Genomic DNA, 24518 nt, shown 5'->3' with positions numbered 1-24518 from the left:
ACTGGTATGTGTGTGTGTGTGTGTGTGTGTGTGTGTGTGTGTGTATGTAATGGACAAAACCAGCAGACATAACTGCCTCTTTCTAATTCTAACACACATTCCTCTTAATTCACATTAAATGCTTTATTGAAAACTGATTTGTATTATTTGCATTATGTTGGTTCAGAAAACGATATTTTGTGAAATGTTTTTTTTTTTTTTGTACAGAATTTATTTGTATTCGTACAGTGGCAGTGACACATAACTATTTGTCATAACCAATAAAGGCTTTTCATCAAGGAGTTTGTCTACACATTAATTCACTACAATTAGGTGTTTGTCAGTGAGAAATCTGGTTTCCTAAGGCTGTCTGAAATATTAAATTGAAATAATCTTTTAGATTCCGTCTAAAGTTTTTATTTAGCAGACAGTGGGTTGTTCCAGCACTGAACACTGGAGGACAGTCTTGCTCGAGTCTTACTCATCCACGGTTTCTTCCTGGTCTGTAGTTAATATTGAGTCTGCAGATATTGTGCTGAAAAAGACTCAAGTTGTGACTCCAAATCAGTGGCTTTATGCCTGGAAATAAAACAATTAACAATTCGTTCAGACAGCTTAAAACGGAAGTGTGTGATTTCAATGACAACTGCAAAAAGTTTATGCTTTTTTTCTTTTGAGTTTCCTGAACCTTCAGTCTGCTCTGCAAACTCATACTCTTGGTTGAGCCAGTGTCAGAGACAGAAAAATGCTGTACAAAGCAGGTCTAAGTGGCAAGTTTTTTCTGTCTGATTCATGTTTTTTTTTTTTTTTAAAGGTGTTTATTGGCACAGTGACTAATGCTAATCTGGTTGGGAAAGTTTTTTGAGTTCGAAAAATGATTAAAAAATCCAGTCATGTTCCATAATTGTATGCAGTTGATACAGTCAATGATACCTGTACTATTACCAAATAAAAGTGACTTCTTTAAAAAACAAACAAACAAAAAAATCTAAAAAAAAAAAGATCTATATAAATTCACTTGAATAATGAATCTTGATCTTCAGAAGACGTAATTCTGGGTTTGTTCTACTTGCTTCATAAGCCAGGCCTCTGAGGAATCAGTCTACAAATGACTTCCTTACAGTTATCTTTATTAACCAATAGAAAAGAAAAAAAAAATACTTTCAACTATTTGAAACTACAGTGAGGATTTTGTATGTTTGCCCACTGACAAATAAATAATCAGTCTATAATTTTAATAGTAGGTTTATTTGAACAGTGAGAGACAATAACAGCAACAACAAAATCCAGAAAAACGCATTTCAAAAAAGTTATAAATTGATGTGAATAAGTGAAATAAGTATTTGATCCCCTATCATTCAACAAGATTTCTGGCTCCCAGGTGTCTTTTATACAGGTAGTGAGCTGAGATTAGGAGCACTCCCTTTAAGAGAGAGCTCCTAATCTTAGTTTGTTACCTGTATAAAAGACACCTGTCCACAGAAGCAATCAGTCAATCAGATTCCAAACTCTCCACCATAGCCAAGACCAAATAGCTGTCCAAGGATGTCAGGGACAAGATTGTAGACCTTCACAAGGCTGGAATGGGCTACAAGAGCATCGCCAAGCAGCTTGGTGAGAAGGTGACACCAGTTTGTGCAATTATTCAAAAATGGAAGAAACACAAAATAACTGTCTCGCTCGGTCTGGGGCTACATGCAAGATCTCACCTCGTGGAGTTTCAATGATCATGAGAACGGTGAGAAATCAGCCCAGAACTACACAAGAGGGTCTTGTCAATGATCTCAAGGCAGTTGGGACCATAGTCACCAAGAAAACAATTGGTAACACTACTCCGTGAAGACAAAAATCCTGCAGCACCCGCAAGGTCCCTCTGCTCAAGAAAGGACACGTACAGGCCCGTCGGAAGTTTGCCAATGAACATCTGAATGATTCAGAGGAGAATTAGGTGAAAGTGTTGTGGTCAGATAAGACGAAAATCAAGCTCTTTGGCATTAACTAAACTTGCCGTGTTTGGAGGAGGAGGAATGCTGCCTATGACCCCAAGAACACCATCCCCACTGTCAAACATGAAGGTGGAAACATGCTTTGGAGGTGTTTTTCTGCTAAGGGGACAGGACAACTGCACTGCATCAAAGGGACGATGGATGGGGCCATGGGGTCAAATCTTTGAAACACTAAAAATGGGTCTTGGATAGATATTCCAGCATGACAATGACCCAAAACCCACAGCCAAGGCAACAAAGGAGTGGATCAAGAAGAAGCACATCAAGGTCCTGGAGTGGTCTAGCCAGTCTCCAGACCTTAATCCCATAGAAAATCTGTGGAGGGAGCTGAAAGTTTGATTTGCCAAACGTCAGCCTCGAAACCTTAATGACTTGGAGAGGATCTGCAAAGAGGAGTGGGACAAAATCCCTCCTGAGATGAAACGTCAAGGAACGTCTGACCTCTGTGATTGCCAACAAGGCTTTTGCCACCAAGTCATGTTTTGCGAAGGGGTCAAATACTTATTTCACTCACTAAAATGCAAATCAATTTAAAACTTTTTTTAAATGCATTTTTCTGGATTTTTTGTCAGTGGGCAAACATACAAAATCAGCAGGGCATCAATTTTTTTTCCTCACTGTACATCAGCTTTAAGTTAAATAATGTAGCATATAATACAATTGCAATTTGTAATGTAGAAAAATACCAAATGAACATGCCATGCTGTTATATGATGCTGCCCCACCTTTCCTGTGTTTACTTCTACAGAATAACCAATTGACAAGGATTTGCTTTCAATTAAAGGTAATTATCTCAAGTATGAGCTGTCAGTCTCTCTCACGCACATCATGACTGTTCTACCTGAGGGTTTTGGAGTGTCTCTGGACACTCTCCAGGCGCTGAATCCTGGCGCTGAGTGTGCGGATCTCAGTTTCAAGCTCCATCTCGCTCTTGTCAACCTGTTGGCACATGCGGGCAAAGACGGCCACCATCTCCCTGCAAGAACGCAGAGAGGCATATCCTTCACACATCGCCCACACACACTTGTCTTACAGATCATATAAACTGATATTTCAAACATCTCAATATGTTTGTATGCAGGTCAGCAAAGTGCAGCGCTGTCTTTTCAGCTGTCAGATTGTGGATGAAATATTCACTCAACGTTGCCATGATTAAGTACTGGGAAAGGCAGGTGATGTGTCATATTATTTACCTTTTACTAAGTCTGTGCCCTTCAGTGTGCACAGACGGACAAATTTTAATAGCTGGATAAAAGGGTCACTGCTGGATCATTTCGGTTTTAAGTGGGAATTTCAAAAGCAGATTTAGAACACTGCTTCACTTTTAGGCTTCTGCTGTAATTCCATACATGGCTGTAATTCCAGGTATGGTCAAATTTACTATTGTTTGGCAAATTTTCACTGGAGAAATCTAGACATTTCAAAATGAATCAACGTGCTAATGGGAATTTTGTATGAGGGCAAAAATTTCCCAGCGCAGATTTACTCACCCCAAAAGGAGGTCAAAACACCCTTTACAAAAAAGTTAAAACAGGTATGTAGTATGATTTTGAAGTTGGAGGAGAGAATAAGATGGTAGTTTTTCTGACATACCCTAACTGTCTTGAACAGTTGAACAGAGTACGCATGTGCATAGCAGAGCTAGACAATTTAATCATTTGTGGATACACAGTGTATAAATTGTAATTTTTTTTTTAGAAAATAACCAATCATTTCGCTAGATAAGACCCTTCTTCCTCAGCTGGGATCATTTAGAGCCTTTTGAAGCTGCATTTAAACTGCATTTTGCATTTTTGTATTTCAAGTCCACTATATGAAAAAAAAAATTCTCCTCAAAAAACATAATTTCTTTATGACTGAAGAAAGAAAGATGTGAACATCTTGGATGACAAGGGAGTGAGTAAATTATCTGTAAATTTTTGTTCTGGAAGTGAACCAATCCTTTCTCCTTTGGAATGGTGCAAAGTTGAGTACATGATGACAGAATTTTCACTATCTATGTTTTGAATGTTTAATATTCAGTTAGGTCTGTCACTCACTGTTGCACCTGCTGTCCACAGTCGCTGCTGATAATGTGTGAAATGGCCTGCAGTCTTTGAGTGGCGTAGTCCACAAACTGCTGCTTAAGGGCCCATTCTTTAGCACTGTTGGTCCAAGTCAGTCTTTCATACAGATACAGCAAACTGTAGAGACTCACAGACAGTACAATAACCCTCCATCCTACAGAACGCCACACCTGTCAAAAAATGGCAAGTATATTTTACATGACTGTGTTTATATTGAATGTGTTAGAATTTAAAGTTGGCACCTGAATCGCTTCCTGGTGTAAAATATTTTTAATCAGATATTTCTTACCACTCCAGCAATGACCAGCATGCCCACTGATGCTCTGGAAGTGAGAGAGACCAACCCTGTTGCCATGGAGTAAGCCCACTCTTCTGGGACCTGGGTTCCCAAAGGAGCACAGGAAGAGGTGAGCTGTGGACAAAGCATATTACATCACTTTAGGTCAATTTATGTTTGATATGTTTGCTATTAGAGATCATTAAAACAAGTGTAAAAACCAAAAAACAAAAAAAAAACAAAAAAAAAACACTTGGATAGTTACTTGCAATTTTTGATCCAATAGGCTCAAAGCTTGTTTTGCTTTAGCAGGCCCCAGGAAACGGTTCACCAAGAATGTAAGACCCAGTGAGAATTGAAATTCGATGTCTTCCACAAAGTCTTCACAGAGGCTGGCAAAGTTCAGCTCATAGGTAATACTGAACTTTCTGCTGGGGAAGAGTAGTTGACCTCGGGCAGCAGGGGGCAGCAGAGGACGTAGAGTGTCTAGGCATGATAATGACAGGAAAGGGCTGTCAATGCTGACGGCAGTTTAGTCTAAAATATCCTTTGCCAGGGAAAGCTTGTTTACTGGAGACTTTATGTCTGAAGTGAAAACTGTGCATGAGTGTGTACCCATGATGTCTCTTTGAGATGACAGCACACAACCATTTATACTGCTGGAACAGCGCAAGTCCAAATTCTTCACCATTCTCTCCTCCACATAGGCTATGAGCTTCTGCAAAATGCAAACAAACACAATTATAGTCTCTTTTTACTGTTAATTCGTCACTATCGTTTGGATATGTCCCCAAAACCTTCAAACTAGCTGTTATTAAGCCAGTTATTAAAAAACCACAACTTGACCCCACTGAATTAATTAATTACAGACCAATTTCGAATCTCCCTTTTCTGTCAAAGATACTAGAAAAGGTAGTATCCTCACAATTATGCTCCTTCTTAGAGAAAAATTGTATCTGTGAGGATTTCCAGTCAGGTTTTAGACCGTATCATAGCACTGAGACTGCTCTTATTAGAGTTACAAATAACCTGCTCTTGTCAACCGATCGTGGTTACATCTCTCTATTAGTGCTACTGGATCTTAGTGCTGCATTTGATACTATTGACCACAACATTCTTTTAAATAGACTTGAAAATTATGTAGGCATTAATGGTAGTGCACTGGCATGGTTCAAATCGTACTTATCTGACCGTCATCAGTTTGTGGCAATAAATGAAGAGGTATCATTTAAATCGCAAGTGCAATATGGAGTACCTCAAGGCTCAGTACTAGGGCCATTACTTTTTACGCTTTACATGTTACCCTTGGGAGATATCATCAGGAAACATGGTGTTAGCTTTCATTGTTACGCTGATGATACTCAGCTCTATATTTCTTCACGGCCCGGCGAAACATACCAATTTGAAAAACTAACAGAATGCATAGCTGATATTAAGCAATGGATGGCAAATAACTTATTACTGTTAAATTCTGAAAAAAAAACAGAGGTGTTAATTATTGGACCTAAAACCTCCACAAGCAATAACCTAGAACACAGTCTAATACTAGATGGCTGCTCTGTGAATTCGTCGCCATCAGTTAGGAACCTAGGTGTGCTATTCGATAGCAATCTCTCCTTTGAAAGCCACATTTCTAGCAAATGCAAAACCGCATTTTTCCATCTTAAAAATATATCGAAATTACGACCTATGTTGTCAATGTCAAATGCCGAAACATTAATTCATGCGTTCATGACCTCAAGGGTAGATTATTGTAATGCTTTATTGGGTGGTTGTTCTGCACGCTTAATAAATAAACTCCAGCTGGTCCAAAATGCAGCAGCAAGAGTTCTGACTAGAACCAGAAAGTATGACTATATTAGCCCGGTTCTGTCAACACTGCACTGGCTCCCTATAAAACGTTGTATAGATTTTAAAATCTTGATAATTACTTATAAAGCCCTCAATGGTTTAGCTCCTCAGTACTTGAGCGAGCTCCTATTGCATTATAGTCCCTCACGTCCGCTGCGTTCTCAAAATTCTGGCAATTTGATAATACCTAGAATATCAAAATCAAAGATCATTTTCTTATCTAGCGCCTAAACTCTGGAACAATCTACCTACCACTGTTCGGGAGGCAGACACACTCTGTCAGTTTAAATCTAGATTAAAGACACATCTCTTTAACCTGGCTTACACATAAAAACATTAACACATTCCTATAATTCAAATCCGTTAAAGGATTGTTAGTGTCACGCCAGGCCAGCAGAGGGAGCCCTTACCCCCACTGACTGTTGCTGCTCCCTCTGCTGCCTCTATGGTTACTTCCTGTTTATCAGACATAAAAGCCAGCTCATCACACACACACATCGCGAAGTATTGTTTTGCTCCAGCGGACTCTACCAAGCGTTTTCCATTGCTCTCAGGTTTCCTAGTCTCCTTGTTGTTCCCTAGCCATAGTTCTGTTTTTGTTTTCCCAGTCTTAGTCTTAGTTTTCTAGTTTCTTGTTTTCATTTCATTGTTTCATTTGGACTGCCCACCTGGATTTTGACCCACGCTTGTTTATTGGATTACGCTATTGGATTGTCTTCGCTGTTCATGTTTGCTGGTGTTTTCGACCCTGTCTGTCTGACTACGATCTGCTTAATAAAGCCTTGCATTTGGATCCTCACTCTTGGTCGTCCCGTTTGTGACAGTTAGGCTGCATTAATTAGGTCAACCGGATCCGAAAACACTTCCCATAACACCTGATGTACTTGTTGCATCATAAAAAGAATGGCATCTACGCTAATATTAGTCTGTTTCATTCTTATTCCGAGGTCACTGTAGCCACCAGACCCAGCCTGTATCCAAATCAGATGGTCACTGCAGTCCCCCGGATCCAGTCCGTACCCAGCTTAGATCATGGATCACCACCTGGAGATGTCTTCTATAGCCCTGAATGTCAACCAGATAAGCTCCAGAGACGGATCATCACTAAAGACCTCCCCAACCTAGACGGCCCTTGCGCTACTCCACAGGAACCTGATGAGTTCTCTACAATCGGACATTGGTACAAACTGCTGGTTTCGTCTGGCCAGAGGAGAACTGGTCCCCCGACTGAGCCTGGTTTCTCCAAAGTTTTTTTTCTCCATTTCTGTCACCTGTGGAGTTTTGGTTCCTTGCCGCTGTCGCCTCTGGCTTGCTTAGTTGGGGACACTTTCCAGCGATATCGTATACTATTTGGACTGAACTGACGATGATATCACTGAATTCATTGATGAGCTGCCTTTAACTGAAAATTGATTGTTTACAATAATGCGTTACTTACACACTATTGTGCTGTTTAAATACTGTGCAGTTGCTTTGACACAATCTGTATTGTTGAAAGCGCTATATAAATAAAGGTGACTTGACTTGAGTTGACTTGCTTGTGTCTATGGATCTGAATATCACTTTTATTTAATTTCTGCCAGGAAGATTACAGTTTATATAATCCATTTGAACTATCCACTGAAATAAATATGTTAACTGATTAACATATTAATTAACAGAATCTGAAGTGTCACATATTGCATGAAAATGTGCATTTAGTGCTGCACAAATATGACATTAAATACTTTTACACCAAATTTATTAGAATATTTATTAAATAAATTACATATTTTACATATTGTAGTACAAAATGTATGCACCATTGTGCCTTTAAACTGAATTTTATGATGGTACACAGCTGTGTAAAAGCATGTGGATTTGTCTAATTAAAGAACAATGTTTATAGTCTCAAGTAAACCTTTGTAGGGACCAGCAGGAAATGAAGAGACCAGCTTTTCAGTGCTGTTACACTGATCACACAGACAGCTGTCACTGCAGAGTTCACATAGGTAACTCTCTAGACATGAATCAGTGAACAGAACTTGACAGTTCCAATAATGCACTGCTTAACAAAGCTCATGTGTTTGGGTTTCTTTGGTATGTGACCCTAGACCACCAAACCAGTCTAATATAGCACGAGTCTTATCCAGCAAAATGATTGGCCAATTAAAAAAAAATTAAAGATGTATATTTTTAACATCAAATGCTTGTCTTGTCTAGCTCTGTGTGAACTCTGTCTGTAAGACAGTTAGGGTATGTCGAAAAACTCCCATCTCATTTTCTTCTCCAACTTCAAAATCACCCTACATCACTGTTTTACCTTTTTTTTTTTTTTTGTAAAGGGCGTTTGAGATGGGAGTTTTTCAACCTACCCTAACTGTCTTGAACCGGAATACACAGAGTTCATGCAGAGCTAGACAAGATGAGCATTTGAGGTTAAAAAGTATTTAAATTGTCACCTTTCTTTCTCATCTGGGATCGTTTAGAGCCCTTTGAATCTGCATTTAAACTACATTTTGGAAGTTCAAACTATTGAAGTCCACTATATGGAGAGAAATCCTGAAATATTTTCCTCAAAAAACAGAATTTCTTTACAGCTGAAGAATGAAAGACATGAACATCTTGGATGACAAGGGGGTGAGTACATTATCTGTAATTTTTGTTCTGGAAGTGAACCTCTCCTTTAATTAAAGATCATGTTCCATGAAGATATTTTGTAAATTTCCTACCATAAATATATCAAAACCTATTTTTTTATTAGTAATATGCATTGCTAAAAACTTCATTTGGACATTTGGCCTTTATAGGCGATTTTCTTAATATTCTGATTCTGTTAAATATCTGTATCTTGGCCAAATATTGTCCTATCCTAACAAACCATACATCAATGGCAGATTGTCCCATATGACTGGTTTTGTGGTCTAGGGTCACATATGTTTCATACTTCAGAAGTTAATTCCCCATGATTTTTTCTAATCTGACTTTAACATAATTTACTTAAAAAAAAAACTCACAGTTTTGTACAGGGCTAAGGCATTCAGGGCAGGGCTAAAATCAGAGCAGAATTCATCCACAAGAACAGACAGGCAACGAATCTCTTCTGCCATGGCACTGGACACCTAGAAGAGCATCAGTGAGAATTAATTTGACCTTTTCAACACCATGTAGAAAACATGAGAAGCAGATGCTCCTCAACCAAAAAAGGTATTTTACTTTTGATGGCTAAGTGGCGCTTTAACAATTGGCCTACACTTAAAGTTATCAGGCGAACATGTCAAAGCACATTTTCATGAGTAGCAGTAAACTTTGCCTTGCCTAGGATAGATTGGACAGTTTCAGTCAGCAGAAAATCGAAGAAAAACACTAGTTAAAATAATTCATATTTACCAAAGCAAACTTAATACTTATTAGGCCTAACTTACATTTGTTTGTTATTTAGAACAATTTCAAGCATCCAAGTAAATGTCAAAATTGTGAACCTTTGCTTGCGTTTTACTGTATGTGTTCTACCACAGCCAGACCCACAAGCCACACCCCCTGAAGAGACACACACACGTTCCCAGTCACCTGACTTCTAATTACACACCTGATTTCACTTACCACACCCCTATATAAACCTGGACTGTTCACATCACCGGCGTTTGGTCTACAGATCACATCCCCAGCTATTGCTGTATCTCCATGAACTGTTTTGGACTCTGTGTTTCCTTGTCTTCTCCGTTGGATCTACTTACCCGAACTTTGGAACTTCTCAGATAAGAATACTCACCTCAAAACCTGCTGCAAAATACTTACCGTTCTGTCAATAAACTCACCTTTAATGTTTTATACTTACCTCCGTCTCTGCCTCCTTGTATGCTGTGACAGAAGACCAGACCAACAACAAAATGGACAACGAGGAAGCACCCACACCAGATCAACTCACCGAACTCATCAAGGCCTTCAAAGCGGCGTTAACACCACCTCCCGCGCCGCCATCTGCCTCAGGAAGTCCCATGGCTCTACCAAATACGTTTTTGGGAGAAGCGGCTGAGTGTAGCGGTTTTTTGCTTCAGGTCCAACTATTCATCAAGATGCAAACCACAGCAATTCACCACCGAGGAATCGAAGGTAGCTTTTCTCATTTCTTTGCTAACCGGAAAGGCTCTTCAATGGGCTAAGTCAATATGGAAGGCCGATACTCCCATAATCCGATCCTTTGAACAATTTACATGTCACTTTTCTGAGGTTTTCAAGACAACTACAGATGTACTCACCGTCTCTGATCAACTGTTTCGGCTGCGACAAGGTTCATCCATCCACGAATACACCCTTCTGTTTCGCACGCTGGTGGCGGCAAGTGGATGGAACGAGATCTCACTGCTGGGTGCCTATCGACAAGGTCTCCACCCAGACATTTGCGCCGCTATGGCTATCTATGATGATACCATCCTTCTACAGCGTGCCACACGGGTATCCCAGCGTCTAGCCGCCTGCCAGCCACCTGAAACCGCTCCTCAGTCTGCTATGGTGGCAGCTTGCTCTCCAGTACCAGAACCCATGCAAATCGACTCCACACGCCTGTCATGGTTGGAACGCCAACGCAGAATCAAGGACAAACACTGCCTGTATTGTGGGAAAGCTGGTCATCTCCTCCGAACCTGTCCCGTCAGACCCCCACGTCCAGTGGTGAGTACCATCCAATCAGACATTGAAACTGCTAATCTTACACTCATACCTGTGACTCTTCATACTGCTGAACAAGATCTGTGTATCTGCCCTACTTGACTCAGGTTCATCCGGAAACTTCATTTCACAAGAATGCCTAGACCTTCTTCACCTGCCACGTCACTGCCATAATCCTGAGCTTTCTGTCAAGACCATCCAAGGAAAACCACTCAGACGTGGGCGGATTCGGTACTCCTCACCATTCATCACCCTGCAAGTGGGATTATTTCACCAAGAACAAATCAAATTTCTGGTACTGGAGAATTCCACCGTTGACATCATCCTCGGATGTCCGTGGCTCCATCGACTCCATCCAGAACTCCGCTGGGACCCCTGTGACATCATCGGTTGGAGTAAACATTGTCTGAAGAACTGTTTTACTCGCTTACCATCTCCAGTTTCTGCTCCTTTGGCCGTCGCTTCCACCAAGATTGAAAGCCCGGATACTGTGAGTATGGTAGAAATCCCAGCGGAGTACATGGATTACGCGGATGTTTTCAGCAAGCAAGCTGCCACCCATCTTCCTCCCCACCGGCCATGGGACTGTGCCATCGACCTGCTACCTGGGGCTCAATTACCAAAGGGACTCAATTCCCAGATAATTCAACAACCATACCCTCTTCCACTCGTTCCTGCCACCCTCGAGGAACTCCGTGGGGCTCGCATTTTCTCCAAGCTGGAACTGCGGAGTGCATATAACCACGTTCGTATTCGTGAGGGAGACAAGTGGAAGATCGCCTTTATAACACCTACTGGCCACTATGAATATTTGGTTATGCCGTACGGTTTGTCCATCAGTCCCTCTGTCTTCCAAATGTTTATGAACGAGGTGTTCCGGGAATTCCTGCACAAAGTTGTGGTAGTCTATATTGATGACATCCTGATTTATTCCCAGAACCAGCCCGAACATTGCCAGCACGTCCGTCAGGTCCTTCAAGTCCTACGTCAACATCAGTTATACCTTAAGCTTGAGAAATGTGAGTTCCACAAGACTAGCGTTCAGTTCCTAGGTTACAACATCAGTCCCGAGGGTGTGCAGATGAACCAGGACAAGGTGCAGTCTATCCAGAAATGGCCCAAACCCAGTACTATCAAAGAACTTCAATGATTCCTTTGATTTTCCAACTTCTATCGCCGTTTCATCAAGAACTACAGCATCATTACTGCACCTCTGACCTCCCTCCTACGTGGCCGACCCAAACACCTTGTCTGGACCAACTCTGCCCACGAAGCATTTCAACAGCTTAAGAAGATCTTCAGCACTGCTCCTCTCCTACGTCATCCCAACCCAGATATCCCCTTCGTAGTTGAGGTAGATGCATCCACCATCGGCGTCGGAGCAGTGCTGTCGCAAGCAGCTGGTGACTCCACGCTCCTCCATCCCTGTGCCTACTTCTCAAAGAAACTGTCTCCGGTGGAGCAGAATTACGACGTAGGCAATCGTGAGTTACTTGCCATCAAACTCGCCTTGGAAGAGTGGCGTCATTGGCTGGAAGGGGCTAACCATCCGTTTATGATCATCACGGACCATAAGAACCTCCAATACCTCCGAGAAGGCAAACAGCTCAACCCCCGTCAAGCCAGATGGGCATTGTTTTTCACCCGCTTTCAATTCAAGATTACCTACCGTCCCGGATCCAAGAACATACCTGCTGATGCCCTATACAGACAATTCTCCAACGAAGCATCTACCGAAACCTGAAAACATCATCCCCACAGACCTCATTGTTAGCCCCATCCAGTGGGATATCGACACCTGGATCCAAGAGGCCACTCTCCAAGAGCCTGCTCTGCCGGAATGTCCAGAAGGCAAGATCTACGTGCCCAGCTCCCAACGTCAACACCTTCTGGACACAGTTCATCAATCTCCGGGCTCTGGACATCCAGGTAGCAGACGGACCCTCTCGCTCATTCAATCTCATTAGTGGTGGTCCAGTATGAACCGGGATGTCATCAGGTACGTCCAAAGCTGCTCAGTCTGTGTTGCCACTAACACTCCTCGTCATCTGCCCACAGGAAAGCTGGTGCCACTACCCATCCCGCAAAGACAAAGGTCCCATCTCGGGGTAGACTTTGTGGCGGATCTCCCGGACTCTGAAGGTAACACCTGCGTGCTGGTAGTAGTGGACCGATTCTCTAAGGCCTGCAAGTTTATCCCCTTGTCAGGCCTACCCATGGCAATGAACACCGCCGAGTTACTCTTCCAGCACGTATTCCATCACTTTGATCTCCCCGAGGAGATTGTGTCGGACCGGGGTCCACAATTCATTTCCCATGTTTGGAAATCATTCTTCAAGTCACTTAGTGTTTCCGTTAATCTCTCCTCAGGATACCACCCTCAAACCAACGGCCAGACTGAGAGGAAGATCCAGGAGCTTGGACATTACCTCCGGTCATACTGTTCCGCAGACCAACACAGCTGGAGCAGGTTCCTCCCGTGGGCCGAGTATGCGCAGAACTCCCTACGGCAGGACACCACCGGACTAACCCCCTTCCAGTGCATACTCGGTTTTCAGCCTCCGCTGTTCCCCTGGACGGAGGAACCCACGAATGTTCCAGCTGTCGACTACTGGTTCCGAGAGAGCGAGAGAGTGTGGGGCTCAGCTCACCGCCACCTCCACAAGGAATTCGCCGATGCTCGTAGAAGACCAACTCCATCATACCAACCTGGAGATAATGTTTGGTTATCTACGAGGGACATCAGGCTGAGGCTACCTTGTCAGAAGCTGAGTCCCCGCTACATTGGTCCATTCGAGGTCCTGAGGCAGATTAACGAAGTGACATATCAGCTTCAGCTCCCACCCAGGTACAGAATCCATCCCACATTTCACGTGTCTCTCCTTAAACCCTATTTACTCTCTGCCACAGAAATTCCTGGAGCTGAAGCTGAACCTCCTCCTCCTGAGATCCTGGATCAACCCTCAGTCTACACTGTACGAGAGATCCTGGATTCCTGACGTCGAGGTAGTCGCCTGGAGTACCTCATCGACTGGGAGGGGTACGGACCAGAGGAAAGATCTTGGGTGGCCAGAGATGATATCCTCGATCCCCAACTCCTGACGGACTTCCATCAAAGCCACCCCGAGTGCCCTTCCGCTCGTGGTCGAGGTTGACCTGGAGGAGGGGGTAATGTCAGAGTTCTACCACAGCCAGACCCACAAGCCACGCCCCCTGAAGACACACACACACACACACACACACACACACACACACACGTTCCCAGTCACCTGACTTCTAATTACACACCTGATTTCACTTACCACACCCCTATATAAACCTGGACTGTTCACATCACCGGCATCTGGTCTACAGATCACATCCCCAGCGATTGCTGTATCTCCATGAACTGTTTTGGACTGCGTGTTTCCCTGTCTTCTCCGTTGAATCTACTAACCCGAACTTTGGAACTTCTCAGATAAGAATACTCACCTCAAAACCTGCTGCAAAATACTTACCGTTCTGTCAAACTCACCTTTAATGTTGTATACTTACCTCCGTCTCTGCCTCCTTGTATGCTGTGACAGTATGCTACACAAAACTACACCGTATTTTAGATTTTCACATTTAACAGGCATGCAGTATTTATTTTACTAAAACCTGTTATATTATTATTGCCATAAAAAGAAAATATGGTTTATTTTGCATTAAATCATTAAAAGTGGTAGAAAATACCCAACATAAATACCAAATACCAGAAATGGGTGTCATGTAATAAAATATTTTTCAGTATGACTGAATTTGTATTTAATGTGAACACAATTTAATAAAGTAAGTTACTAATTATAACACATTAATTTCCACAGTTATTCAAAAAGCAAATAAATTAAAGCAAATAGAAAGCAAGCAAAGTAAATTTACATTATTAAAGATCACTGACTGTAGCGCCTATTATATGAAATTTGCGATAGTGCAGAATTCAGTCAGCAAACACACACACTCTGGTGTTTCATCTATGACTATTCTGAACAGGGTTGCCAGGTTTTTGCAAAAAAAAACAAAAAAACATGGACATTAAAAAAAACCCTGCTGCAACAATGTTAAAGGGGTCATATGATGCGGTTTCTTGTTTTCCTTTGTTTTTGGAGTGTTACAAGCTGTTTGTGCATAGATAAGATCTGTAAAGTTGCAAAGCTTAAAGTCTCAAAACCAAAGAGATAATTATTTTAAAATTATTTTAAAAGACTCAGCCACACCTCCCTAAAATGGCTTGTTCAAACACGCCCCTAATTGTCCACGTCACAAGGTGAGTAGATTTGCATAACACCGCCCATATGTATATGGAAAGAAAGAAGGCGTAACTTTTAACGGCTGTAGTAGTGTTGCAGTCGCCATGTTGTGGAGACGCAGTGTGTTTCATTGCAAAAGTACTTTGTTTGGCCTTCCAAATGAGGACACAACTAGAAATCAGTGGTTAAATTCCAATGTTGCAAGGACAGTCTGCACTTCTGACTGACGGCCTGTAAATATGTCTTCATATTTAAAGAATTCAGTACTGACTATTCAAATGCGAGTTTTAAGCAGTGTAGAGTAGTGCTTGTTGTTTCTTGTTCTACGATCGCAAATGCAGACATGGTGTTATGTTTACGCAACGCAACACAACACAATGCGTAAAAAGACAGTATGAGTCATTATAATCAGTAGTTATGTTATGACTGGATGCAACAAATGCCTCTTTATAATGGGTTTTATTGTTTCAATCTCGTTGCGCCGAGATACTACATGGTAAGGGGCGTAACATTTTCGTCACACGCTTGAGGTATATGGCAAATCACAACACACCGGATAGCTGGCCAATCAGAGAACACTTCAAAGATAAGTTTTGTAAAAATCCAACCGCTTTTAGAAAGGCGGGGCAGAGAGGAGCAACAATCATGTACAGTATGTGGAAAATAATATTTTTTGAACCTCAAACTGCATAAACACACTACATTACAACAAATACACAAAACAATGCTCTTTTTAGCAACATCATATGACCCCGTAAAGTAGCTCAATAACTTGGCAACACTGATTCTGAATGCCTCTGATTTGCCATTGCATTCATAAGCTTAAGAGAATGGTGTTTGATTGGTTATAATGTGCAACACTGTAAAACATGTAAAAAGAAACATGATGCAACCTGAGCAGATCTAAATGCCGCAGTTGACAATTTTCATTTAATTTTCACTTTATTCACAACAGCTGAATAGGGGCATTTTTGTGAGCACAATTGTTAATTTCCGAACAATGTCAAGGGACTAGCGATCCACTTACGCTGGTATTGATGGAAATTGCAGATTACCTTGTCAGCTACTTCGTCAGTTATGGCCTTTATCTTGTCTTTGATGTCCTCGGTTAGGAAGTTGAGCTGATTTTGCACAAACTCCAGCCGATCCATTAATGCCTCACGCTCTTCTAGTGAGAACACTCTATGGATTTACAGTGGTTCAAAAAGCAGAACATTCCATTTGTAACAACAACAACAACCAAATGTTATGTTAAAGAACAAGTTTTGCACTGACTGGGAGAAGCTTGGTTCAATAGTGGTAACAATTATTGTCTTTGGGAGCTTGGACAAAGACCCTCCATTATATAGCAGACAAGTTTTGGAACTCACTTCTTTTCTGCTGAAGAAATATTGATGGCATCCATGATAGCCTTGACCGACTCAATGATCTGCCAGGCTCTGATTGTGTGCTGCTCAAACTTGGTCTTCACGGCAGACTGTGATATAAATTCCTGCGGAATCCATGAAGCGTGTTCTTGAGCCATCATTGTGCCAGAATTATCAGGGATCACGACACAGTTAAAGCTAATCAAAAGAAGATTCCAATGGTAAGATTTTATCTGTGCTTATCAACATGGGTGACATGTTTTGCTGCTTACCACTCTCATCACTGGCCGCTCACATGGCTGAATCACATCTATTAATGCCATCGTAGATTACTGTGAATTTTCATCCCTAGATCCCAAGAATGTAAGATACGCTTACCTACTCAAATCTGCTAACTTGGCTCAGGGATCGCCACTAAGGGAATGGCTCCCTGGAATCTATGAGGAACATCAAATATCTCACACATCTGGGAGCCAGCAACACATGGCCTGAATCGATGCAAACCAGCTTGCCTAAGGAGACCGTCACCACGTCACACCATTTCTGGGTAAAGCTGTCATAAATTCTCGTCTAGTCTAAACAGTATACAGACAGGACTAAGACTCATTTTCCATGAAGCTCCTCTTAATCTTCATTGTTTTCAGCCTCATTGTCAGACAACGATTATCCTGGAGCCAGTCACCACAGTTTGAGCACATTCTCACCTCAAATGTTCTTTCAAAACTCTGGAACTCCATCAGTCGCTCTTGGAATCCTTCAGCCAAAGCACCGCCTTTAAATAAAAAGCATATGCCCCATTTGGTCCCTATAATACCATCAATATATAAAATATGAAATGAAGCATGTGAGATGGAGCATCATTTTTGCATATTTTTTCACACTTAAAGTTGCACCTCAAATACCATTCTCAATATCATTGGGCCACTTCAAGATTTATTAGCATCTGCCTCAAAGTGTTTTATGGTTGTTACACTCATTTTTAACTTGGCTAGGTCTAGTTTTTCCTGGTCTCCCTCCAGAATAGTGTCAAAAGCAGAAGGCTCTGCACTGTGTGACCAAAGCAGTGGAGCCTACCAGTCTCTGGCATTCCCTGTGCGCAGTGGATCCTGGCACTCAACACCTCCTTGGCAGAGACAAAGAAGATGCGGTCAGGTGCCTTGTTAAGGTCCACTACCTTTAGCTCCTCCACTAAGAAACTGACACAGCGGTCCATGTGCTGCTTCCACACCTAAAAAAGCAATATACACTCCCATTAACACTTTTATTTATATCATTAATAAACTTTGAATTCATAAACCTTTTTGGTTTCACTTTATTTTGATGGTCCCTTTAACACGTTCTGTTGCCTATAACACTGCACCTACATGTCTGGTAACTCTCATTAGAGTGTTAGTAGAGTATTAGTAGACTGGTAGGGTTAGAGTTAGAGTAAGCTGATGTACTTATGTCAGTAAAATGTCTGTTGGAAGACCACCACAATAAAGAGTTAGCAGATATTATGCAGACAGTCTACTACTACTCTAATAAGAGTTTGTAGACATGTAGGTGCCAAGTTATTTATAGTCAACAGAATGTTCGAAAGAACCATCAATAAAGTGTTACCCTGAAAAAAATCAAATTTCTTTGAACCTATAAATCTGAAATGTATGACAGACAAATGATAAATTTTGCAATTTATATGTTTTGTGTGCAGCAGTTTTGTGTGGTGAATCACTTGTGACTGATAAATATAGGTTATGAGTCATATGTAATAAAAACTTACATCTTCCAGATACTCTGGCTCCGAGACAGATGCGTCCCAACGATTATTTAGGATGAAAATGTTGGGCTTTGATATGCGCTCATTCACTTTGTGGAAAAAGTGTTTCTCCTTTCAAAGTAGAGTGAAACAAATAAAAACAAGAACATTTAGGTAAAAGAAAGAAAAACAGCAAAAAATTGTAATTTTACTCAAATTAAAACACACACACACACACACACACACACACACACACACTGGTTTACATGTTTTATGGGGACATTCCATAAGCGTAATGGTTTTTATACTGTACAAACCGTACTTTCTATCGCCCTACACCTACCCTACACCTAAACCTAGCCCTCACAGGAGATTGTGCAAACTTTTACTTCCTCAAAAAAACTCATTGTGCATGATTTATAAGCCTGTTTCCTCATGGGGACCTGAGAAATGTCCCCACAAGGTCAAAATTTACTGGTATTCCTATCCTTGTGGGGACATTTGGTCCCCACAACGTGATGAATACCAGGTTGGGAATACCAATGTTGGGTTTACATGTTTTATGGGGACATTCCATAGGCGATGGCGTAATGGTTTTTATACTGTACAAACCGTACTTTCTATCGCCCTACACCTACCCTACACCTAAACCTAGCCCTCACAGGAGATTGTGCACACTTTTACTTACTCAAAAAAACTCATTGTGCATGATTTATAAACCTGTTTCCTCATGGGGACCTAAGAAATGTCCCCACAAGGTCAAAATCTACTGGTATTCCTATCCTTGTGGGGACATTTGGTCCCCACAACGTGATGAATACCAGGTACACTTATACACTTCCATAATGTAATAAAGTGTTCTATTTTGTGTACTAATTTTGTACTTAATATACAAAAAATTATTCTTTAGTACTTAAGAGAATCTTAAAGGAGAAGTTCATTCCAGAACACAAATTTAGAGAAAATTTATTACCCCCCTTGTCATCCAAGATGTTCATGTCTTTCTTTCTTCAGTCGTAAGGAAATAATGTTTCTTAGGGAAAACATTTCAGGATTGTTCTCCATATAATGGACTTCTATGGTGCCCATGATTTTGAACTTCCAAAATGCAGTTTAAATGCAGTTTCATGGGGCTCTAAACAAACCCAGCCGAGGAAGAAGGGTCTTATCTAGTAAAAAGATTATTTTCTAAAAAAATTTGCAATTTATATACTTTTTAACCTCAAATACTCATCTTAGCTCTGTGAACTTCTCTTTTAAGAACATCAAAGTGTACTCAACTGTGCTATTTTGGGACACCATGAATATGAACTAAAAATATTTAGTTACCACTTGTAGTACACTTGAACCCATCTTCATATATACTTATATATATACTTATTGAACATAAAAATACACTTATTAATATAAGAATAATATATACTGAATATATACAAACACATTCTAGAATTACATCTATTGTGTAGTCACTTAATAAAGCTGTTGTTTTCCATCATTAATAAATTAACTACTTGAATGTTAGAAATAATGCATTTGATTAAAATTACTATAAATGTAATTCATGAAAATGTAAACAGATACAACAATGCAGCAAAGGTATGTAATGTACAAACATTTCTACTGTATCTTTACTTAGTGATAGTATATTGACAGTACTGACAGATACTAATAAATAAATAAATAAATAATAATAATTAATTTAAATAAAATGTTTATGTGTATGGGGTATGACAGTGATCAGTTACTCTGTTTGTATACTCACAGTGTTCATTATGGTAGACTCAGAGTTTGTCACAAGCACAAAGACATCAGCATCTAAACAAAACTTATCAATCCAACTGTCCAGCTCTGATGTGACATCTGTGCCTGGGCTGCAGAGAGAGAAGAGTGTGAGTTATTAATATTTCATAAAACAGCACATCATGTTTCATTTCAATAGATCATGGCAATTTGGTGTCAATTTTGGTGTAATTTTCATTTCTCTGCAAGCAGAAATCAAATGACACAAGTTTTCCTGTAAACCAAGTGGCTTTTACCATCCATGATACCTACAACAGCACTGCCAAAATCCACTAGTGCTTTCACTTGGCCCTTTTCAGAACACATCAAACCTTGTAGAGTTCTTTACAAAAGTCCATGTATCTGCCAAGGATATCTAGAGAATGCCAGCGATTGTCCAGTTCTATTGTTCACGTGCCAAACATGTACTGCAGAACCTTAATTCAGCTCTGACAACCCATAGAGCTCCATACCTGTCCATCAGGACCAGATCATCTCTCAGCAGGGCACACTTAGCTTTGGGCCAAAACACTCGGACTAGACAGCCTGAGTCTTGGTTCCTGTCCATATGCAGAGCATGAGCAAGCTGATTGACTGTCTGTATGGTAAAGACAAACTTTAAGGTTCAACAAGATAGTAAAAAAAATATGACATTACATTATCATTCACTCCCTTTAAAACTGTCCTTATGCCATAACGTAGTACTTTATATAGATTAAAATTAGCTCAGCTCAAATGAATGAGGTTTACAAACACAAGGTCTGGAAACTGCGTCATACTTCAATGCTTTTTCTCTCTTCAGAGTCGTCAGTGGTAAGGTAGGCATGTTCCCCGTCTGTGCCCTCCACACTCAGAAAACAGTTAGTGGTGTGGCCGATTCCACTGGGCAGAACCCGTTCCCTTAGCATTGCATTAATTACTGTACTCTTTCCATTACTGGTCCTGAGAAACAACATATAGCACCCAGTAACAAACTGTCCATTTAGCTTCTCCGATTTAATATTATCTCAAACCAAATTAGAGAAGAGAGGAGAAAAAACAACAACAGAGAGAATAAGTGTTTGGTGCCTCACTTATGGATTTGTATAAAATAACTTTGCATACCAAAAAAAATAAATAAATAAATAAAATAAAAATAACATTTTGGCTGAACAGCTGAAGAACTAAAGCAAAAACATTAACCATTTAGTTTACATACCAGTAAGCTTAGTTTAGTCATCATTGTAGTTGTACCTGCCAAAGAAGGCCACCTTCATATGTCTGCGGGCTAGCACATCTTTGATGACAGTTAGTTTCCTGGAGCAGGCCTGGATCTGCAGACACTGTTTTTCCTCAGCTACATGCTCAAGATCCTCACTCTTCCACGTCTCTGGGTAACACACACATATTAAATACCACCATACAATAAAGAGCAGGACCAGACTTAGCTGATATAGGCCCGGTTTCGCAGACAAGGCTTAAGCCTAGTCCTAGACTAAAATGTAAGTCTGAGTTGTTTCAACTGAAATAAAATTGCACTGATTGATTTTAAAATATATCAGTGCCTTTATTTTGTCTCAAGATGCACCCCAGTAATGTTTTTTTCTTAGCATGTTCATAAAAATTACTTAAATGTCCTAATTGAACTATGGTCTAATCCTGGCTTAGTCTAAGCCCTGTCTGGGAAACCGGGCCATAGAGTTTTTTTTGCATAATCAGTTTTGCAGCCTTATGCTAAAATGCTTTAAAGACAGAGGCAATTCAGAGAATTGTTTCTAAACACATTATAAATGTTAATTTGTTATATTTGACTGTTAAGAGAGGTGGCAGCTTTTCCACGAGTGGGCGTGTTTCAGCGTCCCCCATGTTTGAGAGCAGAGAATCCTGCTTATTTTTTCAAGATTTTGATAACTTATTTTATTAACTTGACGTATTTTTATTATTCAAAGTTGGCTGGGTGGTTTATAACCCATTTTTCTGTAGTGTGACAAACTCAGAACACATTTAATATTGCTTTACACAGACTTCAAACTTTATTTAATATTAGTCTACATTCTGCACCCTATAAGATTTTATTTATTATTATATTTTTGATACCTTTGCATACCTGGATTTTTAAGTTTTTTTTGCCATCATCTTTGCAGATTTTTTGAAGCTCTGTTAGATTGGATGGGAACTGTTGGTGGACAGCCATTTTTGATTCTCAATTTTTTTTAAAGGGGTTCCTTTTATACTCTTTCACATTTTGAATTTTAGTCTGTGTGTGGTACGTATGTTTAGGCATAAAACAATCTACAAAGTTACAAATCTCAAAGTCCACTCCAAAGGGAGTTATTTAGTTTTTTAAAAATCCCTTTTCAAGAACTACAACGAATGGCTCCTTTGAAAATACAGTGTTTGCTTTCCAGATGCTATGATGTCACAACGTGGTCCATTAGAATATCATTCAAATAAAGGAAATTTGAATCGTTGGCGAGCGACGAGGTGGGGGATTCGCCTAAATTTATGCATGTGATGTAGCATGGACAGCCGCTTCAGGGATGCTTCAGTGAGCCGCAGGGCGGCTGGTATAAACAGAAGCATTGACTAAAGTGGCCACAAACTGCTCCGGTCGCCATTTCGGAGCTCCGCCGTTGACGTGTGCGGTATAGAGGGTTGAAAACACATTCAGAGCAGCGGCTGATGTAAACACAAGCATTGACTAGAGTGACGATCATCGGTTGCCACGTCGTAGCCGCGCTGTAGACGTGTGCAGTGTGTCAATAAAAGCCTCCTGTAACAAACTGATGTGTTTTTGTACGAAAAATATCAATATTTAAAACTGGCACTAACAGTTGTACATGGAACTTGGTGCTTTTGGGTGTGGCAGGACTAAAACGCCATCTAAGCTATTGGCCATTCGCAATGCAGTGGGACTGCTAACCAATCACCACGCATTTTGTTTTTCAGAAGGCGCGCCTTCATCAAACCCGGAACTATTTGAGCCATTTGTGCCAGGCTGGGGAGAAAGCTATTGTAATAATGTAAACTATGTGAAAAATACTGCGTTTTTTCAAACCACTAAGCATGAGAGCATGTTCTAGTGCACCCCCAAAACAAAATAAAGACTTTGTAAAAGAGCATAACAGGACCCCTTTAAATTGGGTTCAAGTCTGGGCTTTTGCTGGGCCATTCCTTGTCTTGATTGTGTGCTTAGGAACATTGTTCTGCTCTAAGGTGAACCCCTAGCCAAGTCTAAGGTTGTGAGGACTCTGGTTGAGATTTTGATTAAAAAGATAAAAAATTAACCCCAAAATAAAAGTTTTGTCATTTTTTTTGCTCACTCTCTTACATTCCAAATTCCATTTCTTACTGTGAAGCATAAAAGGTACCTTGAAAGTATGTGTGTGTGTGTGTGTGTGTGTGTGTGTTTTGGTCCATGCAGAGGAAGTGGATGGTAACCAAAACAATCCTTTTATCCTATCACCGCACATGATCTCTGGATCTCAAACAGAGTAACCCATCCAATCAGTTGAATATGCCAAAGATGGACTCCAGACAATGTGTAGAACCAGCTCAGAGATTATCCAGTTAAGTGGGATGCACCGGAGCTAAATTTCAAGTGTCACATTGAAGGGTCAAAATACATATGGTAATGTTATGTAACATTACCGTAAGTATTCTGACCACTACCATAAGTGTTAATATAACATAATGTGAGTGATGTGTGCATTTTAGCATAAGGTTTCCATAATATGAACATACAGTGGCACTTTAATATAGTACCAATAACAGTATTAAATGATTGCCATAGTAATAAACCATAATATTTACGTTACTACCGTTTTATTTGTCTACAAACCGTGATATTGTCCATGGGATTTAAAATTAAATCTAATGGAGTTCAGTTAAGTTAATAATTATAAGAAATAATAAGAAATACACAGATACATTATGACCACCCCCAGCCTAAAGCAATGAGTGCAGTTCACAAAGCATATATATATATACCACCCGAGGACCACTTTCGGTCAGTATGCCACACTGCTAGAATTGTCAAGAATTGTGGTTTGAGGAACATTATGGTGAATTTCTATTAATGCCCTGGCCATGGACACTGTTTTTTGGGTCCTACAGGTTATTAGATAGGTGGCCATAATGTGATGGCTCATCGGCGTATATAATAAGAAATATCCTGCAGAAAACTCTTTGTCCTTACCTTCTACAAAATCTGAACACTCTTTAACAAACTCCAAAAACTGGTGAAACACAGCACTGATTGTCCTCTTTGCCACCACAAAATGCTGCAGTGGTGAAACATTGTCCTGCTCCATTTTTAAATACTGAAAGCACAGTGAGTATAATTCAGTTTAGATGCCTAAAAACATAGTGACATAATGATCTATTAACTTACTGGTAGCCTATATATAAAGGCTTTGGTACTCACCTACTATGACAACAGAATTTCCGCAGTACAAGTTCAAATGAGGTCAAAGATCATCTTCATTACAAATAAAACCTTTTGCAAAACATCTTTTCTGGGCCTGCTGGGCACTTCTGAGACAGTCTGATGAGGTTTAGC

General features: G+C 40.4%; 1 protein-coding gene across 3 annotated transcripts; it reads right to left on the bottom strand.

Moving 5' to 3' along the window:
• Positions 1-104: 104 nt before the first annotated feature.
• On the bottom strand, positions 105-24518 carry mfn1a (mitofusin 1a). Of its 3 annotated transcripts, XM_073848918.1 has the most exons (18): positions 24384-24518; positions 24156-24279; positions 21212-21347; positions 20758-20920; positions 20452-20576; positions 19962-20070; positions 18224-18331; positions 17536-17689; positions 17166-17233; positions 16465-16586; positions 16150-16276; positions 9176-9280; positions 4944-5046; positions 4594-4814; positions 4341-4463; positions 4025-4221; positions 2827-2961; positions 105-558 (listed from the first exon to the last, which is right to left on the bottom strand). In XM_073848918.1, the coding sequence occupies exons 2-18, from the start codon at positions 24268-24270 to the stop codon at positions 489-491; spliced, it is 2181 nt and encodes a 726-aa protein (XP_073705019.1). In that variant the 5' UTR covers positions 24271-24279; positions 24384-24518; the 3' UTR covers positions 105-488. The 3 variants fall into 3 exon arrangements, with proteins under 3 accessions (XP_073705019.1, XP_073705020.1, XP_073705021.1); XM_073848919.1 differs by lacking the exons at positions 16150-16276; positions 16465-16586; XM_073848920.1 differs by lacking the exons at positions 9176-9280; positions 16150-16276; positions 16465-16586.

The sequence above is a fragment of the Garra rufa genome, chromosome 10 (assembly GCF_049309525.1).
Source record: "Garra rufa chromosome 10, GarRuf1.0, whole genome shotgun sequence".
NCBI classification, from domain to species: domain Eukaryota; kingdom Metazoa; phylum Chordata; class Actinopteri; order Cypriniformes; family Cyprinidae; genus Garra; species Garra rufa.
This window is presented reverse-complemented; position numbering and strand designations above follow the sequence as displayed.

What these genes read in the sequence shown, in the direction of transcription:
- mfn1a (XM_073848918.1), bottom strand. Translation starts at nt 24,270, where the DNA reads ATGGAGCAGGACAATGTTTCACCACTGCAGCATTTTGTGGTGGCAAAG. An exon ending in GTGTTCAGATTTTGTAGAAG is followed by an intron (nt 21,348 to 24,155) that starts GTAAGGACAAAG and finishes TGTGTTACCCAG; the next exon opens with AGACGTGGAAGAGTGAGGAT. An exon ending in CCTTAGCCCTGTACAAAACT is followed by an intron (nt 5,047 to 9,175) that starts GTGAGTTTTTTT and finishes TGCATTTTGCAG; the next exon opens with AAGCTCATAGCCTATGTGGA.